At 26.8% G+C, this 15,432-nt stretch overlaps 1 protein-coding gene across 1 annotated transcript; it reads right to left on the reverse strand.

Moving 5' to 3' along the window:
• Positions 1-2,780: 2,780 nt before the first annotated feature.
• Positions 2,781-7,630, reverse strand: LOC120253525 (probable 2-oxoglutarate-dependent dioxygenase ANS). Its single transcript, XM_039261857.1, has 3 exons — positions 7,428-7,630; positions 3,131-3,458; positions 2,781-3,050 (listed from the first exon to the last, which is right to left on the reverse strand). The coding sequence occupies exons 1-3, from the start codon at positions 7,607-7,609 to the stop codon at positions 2,808-2,810; spliced, it is 753 nt and encodes a 250-aa protein (XP_039117791.1). The 5' UTR covers positions 7,610-7,630; the 3' UTR covers positions 2,781-2,807.
• Between the last annotated feature and the right edge of the window lie 7,802 nt (positions 7,631-15,432).

Consider the following 15,432-nt stretch of genomic DNA (forward strand, 5'->3'; position numbering starts at 1 on the left):
TTACTTATTTTTGTTAAGGGTAGATGTTATACTGTAATGTTTGGTGATTTGGCGGGCAGGAAGTTGGTGCCAGAATTAAATCAAAGAGCAGTCGATCATGTGCAAGAGGGCTGCCGGGTGAGTCAACAAAGAACAAAATGATTGGCGACATGTGTGAAGCTGTTATTATGCCATTGGCTGAAAGGAAAAGTGGGAGGATTCGGAAGAAAAGTTGGAAACTCACGGGTTATCATACACCCGGTGACCTGAAGTAAAGATATATTCTCATTGGCTGAGTGAATGGAGGGGGTATGCTGTTGAACCAACTATATAAGGAGGCATATGGCGTGGAGAAGGGGGCATCGAAGAAGAGTGTGAAACCCTTGGGCCTTGGAGAGCTTTCCGGTGGTATTCTCCGGCGATCTCTACGGGGAGGGAAGTCTTTCCCATTTTCTACTATATTTTCTATATAGTTCTATAGATCTATCATTTCCTAAGTCTAGTAATACTGTATTAGGATTTCTTGTTGATTGTGAATTGGCTGTGTTTGTTGATGATTTGATTCATTGATGGAGACTGTAACTACCTGATGATAGATCTGTTAATCAGTATAGTATGATGATTGATTGATCTCTTAATCAGTTAGCATGTTGATAGATGTGATGAATCCCTGTTATGAAGAAATTCTGTAAATCAATCCAGTGATAATCCATTGATTTGGAGTTCTTGTGAAATTTCTAAGAATTTGTGGAGTTCTTGTGAAATAATTCATAACATATACTTAATTTGAACCTAGTATGTGTTCTATCAAGGACGTTGTGGTATTTGTGTAATATTTTTATAGTTTATATCATTCCTCTAATTTGTTATTGCCATTCTTATCTGAGACATTGGTTACATAGAAGGACACTCTTCATACATATGTGACTGGTCCATTTAAATTATTGGCTGGGTATGAGACACAATGAAACATGATTTATTTATTTGCTGATGTGATGAAAAATAAGAATCTTATGCAAAATAGAGGAGTATTGTGCATAATGTATCTATGACTATATGTAAAATGTAAATTTGTGTCTGTTATGTGTGTATACAGTTTTTGGTCTTTGACCAACTGGTTTCGTATATATATATATATATATATACAAAGGTGCTAAAAGCCTTATAAAGGATTGGGCCTCTATATATATTGACAATGGCATACGCAAATATTTATGTATATATCGACAATGGCATACACAAATATTCATGTGTGTGTATTATATAATTATTGTAAAAGAATATTTATTTTGATTAATTTTCAATACAAACAAAAATCACTTAATTCTTTTTAATAGGTTAGGGTCTTAGAATTCGTTTTTAATTCAATGACTAAATTCAATTTTTTTTGTCTCCATTATCATTGTGAATATTTTTTATTCTTGCATGCAAAAAAAAAATAAAATCTAAAACAATTGCTTGTCATGATTTATTTAAAGATATTATTGTATGCCCCTCTAAAACTTAGATATTTTTTCTTTATATCACTGATTAGATATGACATTGACTTATTGAATAAAATAATCTTTTTAATTGTATGATAAAAAAAGATACGTAAGTTATGTTAAAAATAAATAAATAAAATAGTTACAAACGTTTAAAAGATTACCCCTTCGTTCTTTTTTATCTGTCATGGTTTACCGAATCTCACATGTTATTTCACAAAATTTCATAAAAAATTAGTTATCTTTCCAAAATTACCCCTAATTTATATCTTCATATTTCTCTCTCATATGTAATTCCAACAAGAGAATTGAATAGATTGTTAAGGGTAATTTTGGAAAAAGATAATAAATACTTTTTGATGTTATAAAATGATAAATAAAAAGAAACATGAATTTGTGACAAATAAAAAAGAACGGAGGGAGTAGTTAATAGGGCATTTAGTTCAGTGATATTAGTGTCACCGCATACTCCCTTCATTCCAAAATGGAGTACAAGTTGTTTAAGGATGTTGCATAAGATTTAAGAATAGCATTAGATTTTTTAAAATTTAACATAAAAATTAACTAAATTACTAAACTATCCCTCTCTTGGAACCATATATTTTTCTTGGGACTATCAATATTACTCATTTCATTTATATAACTTAAGAAATGGAAGATGGGTAAAATTGAAAAAAATGAATAAATATTACTTTAATATTGTAAAACGATAACTATTTTAGAATAAAATTTTCCTTTTAAAATGACTTGTATTTCAGAATAGAGAGAGTATAATTTTAAAGCTTGGCTATGGGGCCTTTTATGCGCATGGCCCTCACAATAATTGTAACACTTGTAACAAACAAGTCAATTGAATGCTACTAAATATTAAAAAATTATAATTAGATTTTTGTAATGAATGATGCATGCCTAATGAGAGATGATCTCATGGACTCAGTTCCGTTGGAACAGAATTCACTGGATTATTTTCCTACTCTTTGTAGAATCTAATATAAATTAATAATTATATTATTTATTTATTAGCTTTTTTCATATGCCTCCCTACATATTTCCATAAAACAATGTCTTTGAAATTGCCAAATTACACATGTACCATATATTGCAGAAAAATCCTTATAAAAGATCATGAAATGTTAAGGAGTAAACTGATGGTACATATAAGTTTCAAATATCATACACAGTACACTTAATAAATGAAAAGGAAAAAAATATTTTTGGATTTTCTTTAGCTTTTTCAGCATATCCTTACTAAAATATCTTCAAATATATTTATATGTTTCAACTAAACAAATTAAACAGCTATGATGTAGTATTTTTATCACTAAATAATTGCAAATACTTTTATCAGACATGAGCCCAATCGATGGCCCTCTTTCCTTGCAAGAACATCTGGGAAAACACCTCAAAATAGTACTTCACCTTCAAATTTTTGTACATCCTTGGTCTCATATCATTCACTAGTTCATCTGCTGGTCCTATCACTTTTTCAGGTAAATTCGCGCAAAACATAGCAATAGATATTCTATCCTTGTCCGAAAATGTGACCACCCTATGAACAGGGCTTTTAAATATGCCATTGCTCATTATCTGCATAATTTAGAAGAATGTTATAATGTTATTACATTTTGTCAAAAGAAACTAGGATGAAAAATTGTAAAAGTATTTACCTCCATTTGATCTCCTATATTAAAGATAAAAGCATCAGGGGAAGTGGTCACTTTGATCCATTCGCCATCTTTCAATACCTGAAGTCCCTCTACATCTTTTTCGGGTAAAATTACGGTGATCAGAGGGCCATCGCTGTGAGGTTTGAGGCCAAAGACGAGATCGGGCTTCAAACAACATGGATAATAGTTGAATCTTGCAAACATTGGGAACTTGTCTCCGAGATGGCTGACAAAGAAATCTTCATTCAGTTCCAGTGACTTCGCAGCTGTCTTTAGGACATTTTCGACTAACTTTTTTGTCTTCATTGTGTATTCATGCAAGACATACCTGCATGCATAATTCATGCAAGCCAGTAATGAATCTAATTTGTATTTTTTTAGCAATATTCTTGTTCACATAGAAAGAGATGAGCCATAATCGGCAAGCTCTGACTACCATGAGATGCATAGATATAATGGTTCACTTCTCGATCTTTATCAAGTGTTCTTTATGTTCAATGAAGGCATAAACATGTTAATTAGAAAAAATATAATTAACTGACCGAGATACAATTGTAGGAGTGTGCTCACTTATCTATAAAATATAATTCCCTGATTTCATGATAATTGCGAATGAATTACTGAACCAAAATGTCATTTCTATCAACCACATCTAAACTAAAGTTAAGTCCTCAATCTCCATTTTATCTTCATGAGACCGGTCATTATTTGCATACTTACACTGATAATTGCAGACAAAGCAACCCCTTTAACACTTGCATCCTACCAAATATGGTTATAAAAAAAAATTCAGATAATTAAGCATGACTTTTTTGGCATTTTAGTAGTTGAACACTACAACAAATTTGTCAATTATTGACATATGTGATAATGTCATAAAATAATATATTTTTGTCACTAAAAATTTTTTGTGACGCTTTGTTGCCGTCATCACATTTTGTCGCCTTTGCTCCGTCGCTAAAGGGTTAATGTGACGATTACATGTTAGTCACATAAAGATACCTTTTATGTGACAAAATTATCATATTTTACCTATTTTATAATCATTAATGACATGCATTTTTATCACTAAATGTTGTGCCAAATTGTCATAAAATGTTATGAATTGTCACTAAATATAAGGTAAAGTTTTATCATTTGTGACATTCCATTGATTTTCAAATAATAAATAATAAAAATATTTGTCACCATTTCAAATAGAATAGCGTCATAAAAAGTGTTTAACGTCACTATATATTGTTAAAAAATATAATATTTAGTGATAAAAGTCTATTTTCGTGATGATGAAAATGCGTCACTAATGAAAAATATGCCATAAATTAATTTTTTTGTAATGTCACAATTAATTAAATATTATATAGTTTGTAATATTTTTATAATGTCACAATCAATCATGTTTTTATGATGTATTTGTAATTTGTGATATATTTTAGTGAATATTTTAAATAAATTATATAAATTATCAAAAATTTAATTTTTGATAATATATCATAAATAAAATTAAATCAATATTATTATTGCAAAAAGAAAAATAACACAATTATCATAATTTATAGTTAACCTTATGGATTAACAAATTTCAATTTCGTAAAATTTCAATAACATTAAAAAGTTATAATCTTAAGTAAATCATATCAAAATAGATAACTATTCTTCATGCAATTCTTCTGGCATTCATGTTTATGGTGTTTTGTTGATGTAGAGCTTGCCTCATTAAAACCTGAAATAAATATTTTTAAAATAATAAATATTAATTTATAAGAAGAGTAAATTAACAAAAGTAAAGTTCAAAATATAATTATATATATATACATATATACTAATATGCATCCAAAAAATTAATAAAAAGCACAATAGATAGTCATAACAAAAATTAATTGATTAATGGCAAACTTTAACAATTTAAAGTGCTAATCAAACAACTATAGAAATTATAACAATAATTCCATTATAAAATAATGATAATTAAAAAAATACATAAATTAATCAAAAAAAACACAAGAATCAATATTGTTAGCAACCCTTTGGAAAGAAACTTTAATCTAATGATTGTAGCCGATGTCAATCTCTTTCCCATTCAAATATTCCCTTCTCCAACGGAACCATTATCACTACAAAACCCATAAAATTAGAAACGAATCAAGCAATTATAAAAAATTTATGAACTAAGTGCATTGGAACACTAATGCAAATACTAAGAAGATTCATGAGATCTTTGATGAAGTAGGAACTTACACAAGCATTATAAAAAAAAAATCAAGAACTAAAAAAAAGTGGAAGTGTGCCTTAAGATGGAGGCAACAATAAAATAAAAAATAGACGGTAGTATAGAAATTGAGAAAGAGAAATATAATATACCTTAGTAATGATGAGAGGGAAAGAAAGATTGAGAAAGAATAGAAATTGAGATAGAGATTTATATAGAATTTTTTTTTTTAAATATAGAATTTTGTTTTTACATTTTTATAAACTTTAAACTAAATTTAGATAAATTAAAATTATTCAGAAATTTTATAGGATATATCTTTTTATTGAATGAAAATCTGTTCAAAGTCTATATTAAAACTAACATATTTTTATATTTTTTTAATTAAATTCGCAATAATTTTTTTAAAAAAATATTAACAAATTTAAACTAAATTTAGATAAATTAAAATTATTTAAAATTTTTTATAGGATATATCTTTTTAAATGAAAATCTTTTCAAATTCTATATAAAAACTAAACGATTTTTATATGTTTTTAATTAAATTCGCAATAATTTTTTTAAAAAATTATTAACAAATTTAAACCAATGAAACTTGAATTTTAAATTATCGTTTAAATATATTTCGAAATAATTTTTTTTTAAAAAGCTTATAACAAATTTAAATCAATGAAATTTGAATTTTAAATTAATACTGTAGTTATAAAAACTTTTTTAATATCTATATAAAATTAATTCAATAATATAAAGGTCTTTTATAATTTAGTCCTTATTAATAAAATAAATTATAATATATATGAAGGTGTTAATATAAAATATCTCTAATAAAATCTTTAAAAATAAAAAAAATTCAAAAAGAGATAAATAGAGTTATTTGAATAAAAAAAATAATTTAAAATAAATCAATATGAAATTAAACTAATATGGGGATGCTACAACCCTATCTTCACAATTTTGTTTTTGAAAATAAACAATGTATAAATTGATAAATATAGTTTAAAAAAAATTATATTTTTAGGAAAAATATTTGCAAATTTTTTCTTTTTATCCCCTTGCCCCTAGGTATTAAATTGGTTTATATAACATGAAAAAATTTATATTTTTTTGCAAAAAATATATTGTTTTGCTTTCTCAAGTTTTTTTTACTTGCAAAAGCTATTTATATTGTATAAAAATATATGATTTTAGAAAAATATTTGGAAAAGTCTTTTATTTGCTTTTATATTCAACAATTTGGTAAGCATGATATTGAAAATTATATTTTATTAAAATATTTATAAAAAAAAATTGTTGTTTGGTTTATTAAAGTTTTGCGTGACCCACCTAAAAAAATTATTATTATGTCCTTACTCATATCTATGTCAATTTATATAAATAATTTTGTTATATTTTCTCCTAAATTAATTGTAAAGCATAAAAGAATGTTTACGTCATTTAGCATTTTATCTTTAAATGGTATTTAGCATTTGACTACGAAAAAAATTATTAGTGAGAGATAATTAGTGTCATTAAATTTAGTAACAAATAATGACATTATTCAATATAATCAAGTAATGCGATATTTATTTGTAACAATATTATAATATCATTATTACTTATATTTTGGTGACAAATCTATGTGTCACAAAAATAAATTAAGGTACATAAAAAAATTCAAATTGTCATTGATAATATATGTTAATATTAGTAACATTATTTAAATTTAGTTTAAAAACAACAAATTTTAAAATTTATCGCGAAAAAATATTATATTAATGACGTACTATATTTGTCACTTAATATTTAAACCGTCACTAAAAGTACGAGTGCATTTGGAGCTAATCCTTTTGTGACCATATCATGCGACAATTTAAAGTATTGTCACATAAAATTATCAAACAAGCAAAATAAGTAACTAAATAATGATTTCGTCACATTATGTATTTTTTGTGACAAAAAACCAATATGTCAAAATTAAAATTGTCACTAATCATCAATTTTGTTGTAGTGGAATTTGACCATCGGTTATAAAAGAATGAATGATCAGTTTATGTGAAAAAATCACAAGCGATACTTTTATGAAACTTCATGACTGTAAAGATGGTCCAATACCTCAAAGAATTTGGATTTGTCGGCCAAAGCTCCAGTTTCCTTGCATCTCCAGGTTGGACTAATAGAAAAAGGCGGTCAGTCCAGTCAAGGATCTGGCCTTCTGCTATAATTTCATCGTTTCCGTATCCCTCTTTTCCAAACTGTCCATCTCTTATATTGCTATATTTTTGCTTCTCCTCCATTGGAAGACTAAAGAAAGCTCTTGCAATATCTCTTAATTCATCCAGAAAGGATGGTGGCACGCCATGATCGATAACCTAAAACAAGTAAAACCAGTTATGCCATCTCTTATATAGCATGATTGGTGCAACATATATGCATAAAATGGGTGCATTAATGAAGAAATCAGAAATATAATGACACAGTGACCATCGTGTCAAAGTATATTAGCTTGCATGATAGAACTAGTAACTAGCAAGATAGCTATCAAACCAAATTCTCGGCTTTGCTTTGTTCTCTCCTTTTTCATAATTTACATTAAAGAGCTAATTGAAAAAAAAAGGCCTCAATTAATGTTGTTTTGCATGAAGCTTCAGAGCAATTTCAAAGATTGGAGATGAATTTACATCCAAGCACCAGTAAAATAAACACTCCCTAATTCCAATCTAGATAGTTGAAACAATACCAAAATGTAGAATAAAAAGATATAAAGCAGATGAGAAGCAAGCTCAGAAATGTGTAGCTCAGAACAGCAAAACATTTTTACAAGATATGATTCACTAACAATCTAACATGTATGACAAAATCCATTCAATGACGATTAGAAGATTGCCATCTTATTTATATACGGCATCCATCATAACCAAACATTCATCAGCCAATTTGAGATTTGTATGTTCAGCATGAATCAGCACATATCTGCTAATTTGATCTTTGTACTATTATATTTATCTCACCATATTATCAAAAAGAAGCTCTTCTTCTTCAGTCCAGAATTACAGCCAAAACAAATTTGAAAGACCAAATTAATTGATCACAAATTAATAACTGAACAAGTAACTAATTCCATTAATTCATTTTTTTTGTTTTATTTAAAGGAAGTCAGGGATGTACATATGGGAAGTTAATACCTCAATGCTTGGTAATTAATTCAGTTAGTTGACCAAATTAAAAGCAAAATATATCCAATTACAACCTAAATAACTTCTAATTTTCAAATAAATGAAAAACTTATAATGATCACTTTTGTAAATTTAAAGAAAGTTTCAATTTCTTTTTTAAAAAAATTTCCATCTTGCTTTCATAACTAAATCACCATCCAATTTACAAAACCATAACCTTACTTTGATTTCTTTGATTTTCCTGTTCTTTCCTCAAAGTCAACACTTTTACCCCAAAAAAATTTCTTTCATTTCCTTATCAATCAAAATCCCAACTTAGGAAATAAAACACAAAGAAACCCTAAAAATCCCATCTTTACTCCATTCTCCTCGGCCTCGTCCGGTTGGCCGAGATGGACGACGGGAAGCGGAGAAGTCAGCAGCGGCGAAGCATCAGCTGGGCGTTGGGCCTCTTTGACTATATACTCAATGGGCGGAGCTTCACCGGCTTCCGACCTCTCTTGGACCGTCTTGCGCTCGGTGCTGACGCTCTTCACTGCTCGGCTCATCGGAGCATCCATCGATGATGTCAACGAAGAGAGGAAGAGAAACAAGAGCAGTGCTTCGTAGACGTGAACAGGGGCCGGCAGCCGACTGGTTTTCTCGGACATTCATTCCATGTGTCACTGCATGAGAAATTAGTTATATACTCTATTAAAAATTATACTTTTTCAGATAGTTTTGGTAGAATACCCATGTCAGTCTCTATACTTATTTCATTTTACCTTTTTAGTCATCCTATTTCAATTTAAGCTCTTTCAATCCGTCTACTCTTTGAATGAGTGAAATCAAGTCTCCTAAAACTGTTCTAATAATAAAAATAATTAATATACTACACAATTCATCCATAATAATCATTGTAATATACACAATTCAGAGAAATAATACAAATTCTTTATTTTTTTATATGATTCATAGAATATATGGGTAATAAAAATTAGTAATTGGTATGTTCAAAGTGTATATGGGGGATTTGATTGCACTCATTCAAAGAGTTGAGGGATTAAAAAGGCTTAAATTGAAATAAGACTAAAACGGCAAAGTGAAAAGAGTATAGGGACTAATATGGATATTCTACTGTTCGTTTTTAGTTGTTATGTTTTGGAGCTCTTCTCCATTTCTTTTTACTTGTCACATTACAAATTTTGTATACCATTAAATAATATTTTTCTAAATATACTTTTTAATTTAATATACTCATACAATTTTCAATAATCCACAATCAATAAAGCATTAAATAATATACTCTACTAGTGAAGTTTTAAATAGAGGTATTTTGGAAAAGTAATTGAATTTTTTATAAAATATAGATAGCCAACTAAATTTAACTAATTTTTTTTAATCGGTGTAAATTAAGTAAATATGACAAGTAAAAAGGAAGGAAAAGAGTATTTACTTCCCATCTCTCCAATTATGTCTATATATAGGACATCCTAAGCATGTCATAGATTTTAAATTTAAAAACATCTAGTTGAATTGGCCATTGGATTCAATCATAGATTTTAAATCTAGTTGGATTAGCCATTGGATTCAATCCATTTATAAAAAATGTCAAACAGTAACCAACAATATTATACAATTAAACATATATAGTAAATCTGTATAGTCTCTTTATAAATAATAGCTATTGGATCATCATCCAACAGTTGTAAATAAACATTCATAGTGAATAGTCATCTGCATAAGTAGACAAATGACTTAATATATATATATATATATAAAACTAAAAATCAACTAAAAAAGGTTTAGAAAAAATTCAACTATGTTTTTGTCCCTTCCTCCTTCATTCAATCTAGATGAAAAAAAATCAATTTGGATTTTTTGAAAATTTAAAAATTAATTTTTAATTAAGAAAAATATTCAAGTAAATATAACTGTAATGAATTTATTATGCATGTTAGCAATTGTTGACTTTGGGCGTTTTGTTAGATGTAGTTGAAAATGCAATGGATTTGTATTTACAAATCCTTGGATTTGAAAATTCAGGAGAGTCAAATCTAGTGTTTAGTTGGATGTATTTGTAATGCTGGATCACAAAATTTTGTGTTTGTTTAGAGGGATTTGTAAATTTGGATTTGAAAAACATGTGTCTGGTTTGATGTAATAATTAATATATATTATAAAATATACATATAATTTTATGTAAATATGAATTTCAATTTTAAATATTATGAGTAATTAATATAGTTAATATATACTTAATTTATTATAATAAAATATAATATATTAATTATTTATTAAAATAATTAATATAATATAATATATCAATTATATACTATATTACTAATATCAATTACACTATAATTATATTTTATTAAATAATTAAATATAATATAATTATAGTGTAATTGATATTATGAGTAATTAATATGTACTTTATTTATTATAATAAATATAATATATTAATTATTTATTAAAATAATTAATATAATATAATATATCAATTATATATTATATTACTAATATTAATTACACTATAATTATATTATATTTAATATTTAATAAAATATAATTATAGTGTAATTAATATTATGAGTAATTAATATAATTAATATGAGTTCAAATTTTAAATATTATAAGTAATTAATATAATTGATATATACTTGCATGTGAATCCCTCACATGCAAGTCATGTGAGGGATTCATTGGATGGGATTTTGGAATTCGGTCATTTTGGCTGAATTCCATAATCCCATGACTTTTGGATTTGAAAATACAAAAGAAATTCAAATACTTTCAAACAAGCAAAGGATTTCTCAAATCTAAGGATTTTCAAATCCTTTGGCTTTCAAATCCACTCAAACAAACACCCTCTATATGTAGATGTAGGTGGTGTGTGAGTTAGGTATATGAGGTTTAATATATGAGTTTTATATATAACTTAAATTGGGAAATTAAAAAAAAATGCATATGTTAATAATGAAAATAATTTTACTAAACAAGCTAAATGGATGCTTGCTAAATATTATAAAATTTAAATAGACTTTTCAAATGGATGATGCATGCTTATTAATATCAATAGAATTTAATATAAATTAATAATTATATTATTATTTAATTCTTGGGTTTTTTTCATATACTTCTCTAAAACCTTTCTCAGAACAAGATATGTTTGTAATTAGCTAATTGCGCAAGTGAACATTTAAAACAACTACCATGCATCTAATGCACATTTTAGGCCATCTCCAACCTAAAACTCTATGTTTGCCGCTTCCGTATTAAAAAATACAGCTTCTATAGTGAAAGCTTCTCCAACTACCATCTCTATTTTTAACTCTAAAATAGAATATTTTAAGAATATTATTCTCACTTCACAATTAATATATTCATACTATCAACAAATTTAATCATCTTTAAATCTTTTTCACTTTTAACCATTAAATTTAAATATTATATTATTTAAAATATAGTTTTAATTTTTATATTTATTATAAATATTTATTAAATATAAAATAAAATCTGATTGATAAAAAACATAACATACAAACAAGCACCATTAGTAAAAACAATAATATAATACCTGAATTGGTCCCTCTACTCAAAAATGCTCCCAACTAGTCCCTCTACTCTTGAAAATGGGCCTATTTAGTCCTTTTACGCTAGAAAATGGTCCAATTATTCCCTATATTTTCAAGAGTAGATGGACTAGTTGGGAAGAGATTAAGAGTAGAGGGACTAAGTGGGCAAATTTTCAAGAGTAAAGAGACTAGTTGGGAATATTTCTAAGTAGAGGGGTCAATAGAGAAGAGAGAGAAAAGTTGAGGGACCAATTCGGGTAATATACCTAAAAGCAACAAATTATTGGAAACTAAAGTAGCACACAAGTTTCTAATTATCTTTGTTATATGCATAGCGCAATCATAAATATTTGATTAATGCATTGCAAAGTGCAATATGAGCGTCTTTATCCTTAATTTGCCTGTAACGACGAAGAAATTGTTCAAATCGAGCACCTTCATCTTGTACCAATTTAACTACTGTGGTCGGCAATTCTCTTACATCCAAGATTGGTGCATTGAGATCTCGTTCATCTTCGACTATCATGTTGTGCATAATAATGCATACAGTCTTGGTGGAACATTCTGCTTAGTCTTTACAATGTTGGATGAAAACAATAGAGAAGCCAGTGAAAAAATTGAACGGATGTATTCGATAGGTGGAAAATTTGAATCCAAGTGTTGCATCAGACCAAGATATTGTAAGTATTTTATATATTTTATTCTTCGTAAGTTTATATTTTTACAAATACATAACTCTGAAATCATTTATAGATGAATCGAGCAAAGAGGATGCTTTTGGATGATCCTAACTATAAGAAAGGGTTCAAGCTTGATCATGTGTGGTATATTGTGAGGAACTTTGAGAAATTTAAAAATAATGTTATGACATCTAGACAAATTACTCGAACGCATGCATTTGACTATGTATCATCAGAATTTGAAAATCCCACGCCAGAATCTCAAGCATCAGAATCTCTTGGACTTTCTCAAATTTCTCTTAACTTAGACGATGGTGTTGGTGGTTCACCTTCTGAACACCCAATTGGACAGAAGAAAGCCAAACTGAAAAAAAAAAGATGATAACTCCAAGATTATAGAGATGTTAGAGAAGACTAATGCAGATCGACAAATGTTCATAGAAATGCAGACTAAAAATCTTGGTTTTCAACAAATGAGGTATGAAGACAAAATTTTGATGCGAGATTTAAATTCTATCATTGATCCAAATATTCTTGCTTGTATACAAGCACAATAACAATAAATTTTACAAAAAAGAGGTCATTTTTAACAACCACCCTTTTCTGGATCTAGTATGTTTAATAACATATTCGACAATACTGATGGAAGTTACGATAACATGCTAGACTATTAGCCCTATCTACTTCAGACTTCATATTTATATTTTGGGTGTTGTCGGTTTTTTTTTTGTATCGATGATAATGTATGTTTTAGTATTATTTTCTATGGTTTTATTTTATCGTTCATGTAATTTTCGTTAATTTTAATAAATTTATATTTCGCAAATTATCTTCTTTAATTTTATATTTTTTATTAATTGAAAATATAAACTTAAATTATAAGTTATTAATTTAATTAAAAATATAAATTATAAATATAAATTTAAAAATAAAATAAAAAAATAATGCAGTTACAGTGGCGCATAATATCCTGCACGCCACTATAGCAAAAATTAGATTTGGCGTAGGTAATGCGTCTAGTTGGCGTGTCTGCGTCAAATGTAAGATTTTTCTTCAAAAGTAGTGCATTCAGTACTACAATTGGCGTGTGAGAAACATTTTTATAAATAAAAGCGTAAATAATATAGTGAAATTGATATAAAAAAATATAGAAAACACTAAACTATTTACATTTTTATATATTATATCATAGAAAATGGTAAACTATTTATCATTTTTTAATATTTTATTAATATTTTTATAATAAAATTAGAAAATGATAAACTATTTATTGTTTTTCTATACCATATAGTAAATAGTTTACACTTTTTTTTTTATAGCATTTGCACATTTCAGTAAATAAAATGAAGCATGCGTGTTTGCGTGAATAATTTAAATTTTATAATATTTAAAAAGAAAGTTGTTGTGTGTGAATTAAGTAAATGAAATTGATTAATTGAAGAATAATTTATGCTAGCAAAATTTACCTCTATGAATAAAAAAATAAAAATAAATAAAATACACGAGCATTTTTGTCAAGTTGTCAAAATCAGCCTTTTAGGTTTGGAATTAATTATGTCATAGATGTAATGTGTTTTTCCACTATCGTTATTAACTAATTTTTTCCATGATTGATTGATTTTGTGTTTTTATTAGAAATATAAAGTTTTTGATTTTTTTTAAAAATATGACATAAAAATTATTTTATAAATTACATATTTTTCTAAAAATATGTGTTTTTCTTCTAAATTTGTTCTTTTCCAAGAATGGGATCATAATATAATGAATATGTATAATTATTGAAATGATATTGAATGTAGTAATATTTGATATTCGATTCAGAGAAGAATGTGTTAAGAGAATCTTTTGGCTTAATAGATTTAATTATTTAAATAATATTTGATAATTAATTGTAAAATATAAATATTAATAGATATTTATTAATTTTTTAAACAATAAAGGACTCGGTTAAATTTTTTTTATAAGATTTGCATGTCAATTTTTAGTTTTTTTTTTCTTTAAATGACACCTTGTTGGCAAAATTTTAAAACTTTTTTTATTAGAGTTTTTTTAGAGAATTAGGAAAATAGATTAAAAAGAATGGGTTAATATTTTTCATTATTTACATTAAATCATTTAAATAAGTGTGGGATTGATATGTTAAAAAATGAGAGACAACACACCAGAAAATATTGTACCTTGTTTGATTTATAAAATGGGCCTGGAAATATAGCACATGAAGTTGGGCCTGGAAATATAGCACATGAAGTTGTCCGAGTATGGCACAAATTATTAAAAATTTGTGTTTTCTAAAACAACAGTATAACTTTTAACAATTCGTAACACAAGCAAAAGATAATTTAATTTGCCCTTAGTTAAAATAAAAAATATAACTCTGGCCATTCAATAGAGCAAACTACAAAATATTTACCTTGTGAAATTAATGTTTTATTTCAAAACAACATAAAACTATATAAAAAATATTAAAGTAATTTTATAGTTTTGTTCATCGCATATCAAACAAAGAACAATGTAAACACTTATATTATAGCATGGCCACTGTTATTTAATTATACTATGCTGAACTTTTTGTGCTATACCCATGTGAGAATCAAACACACCCATAAGGAAATATTTCAAGTGTCACATATCCTGAAATTTCTCTCACATAATGCACAAATGGTCACAAGTTCAGTCTTTTTATTACTGGAAAGTCCCAATGTTTTTA

This window comes from Dioscorea cayenensis, unplaced genomic scaffold, assembly GCF_009730915.1.
Source record: "Dioscorea cayenensis subsp. rotundata cultivar TDr96_F1 unplaced genomic scaffold, TDr96_F1_v2_PseudoChromosome.rev07_lg8_w22 25.fasta BLBR01000113.1, whole genome shotgun sequence".
Classification (NCBI taxonomy): Eukaryota; Viridiplantae; Streptophyta; class Magnoliopsida; order Dioscoreales; family Dioscoreaceae; genus Dioscorea; species Dioscorea cayenensis.

Bases quoted from the DNA above. Each gene is read 5' to 3' on its own strand.
- LOC120253525 (XM_039261857.1), bottom strand. From the start codon at position 7,609: ATGGAGGAGAAGCAAAAATATAGCAATATAAGAGATGGACAGTTTGGA. The intron at 3,459-7,427 runs GTATTGGACCAT...TTATGCATGCAG, and splicing joins ACAAATCCAAATTCTTTGAG to GTATGTCTTGCATGAATACA. The intron at 3,051-3,130 runs GTAAATACTTTT...TAAATTATGCAG, and splicing joins ATATAGGAGATCAAATGGAG to ATAATGAGCAATGGCATATT.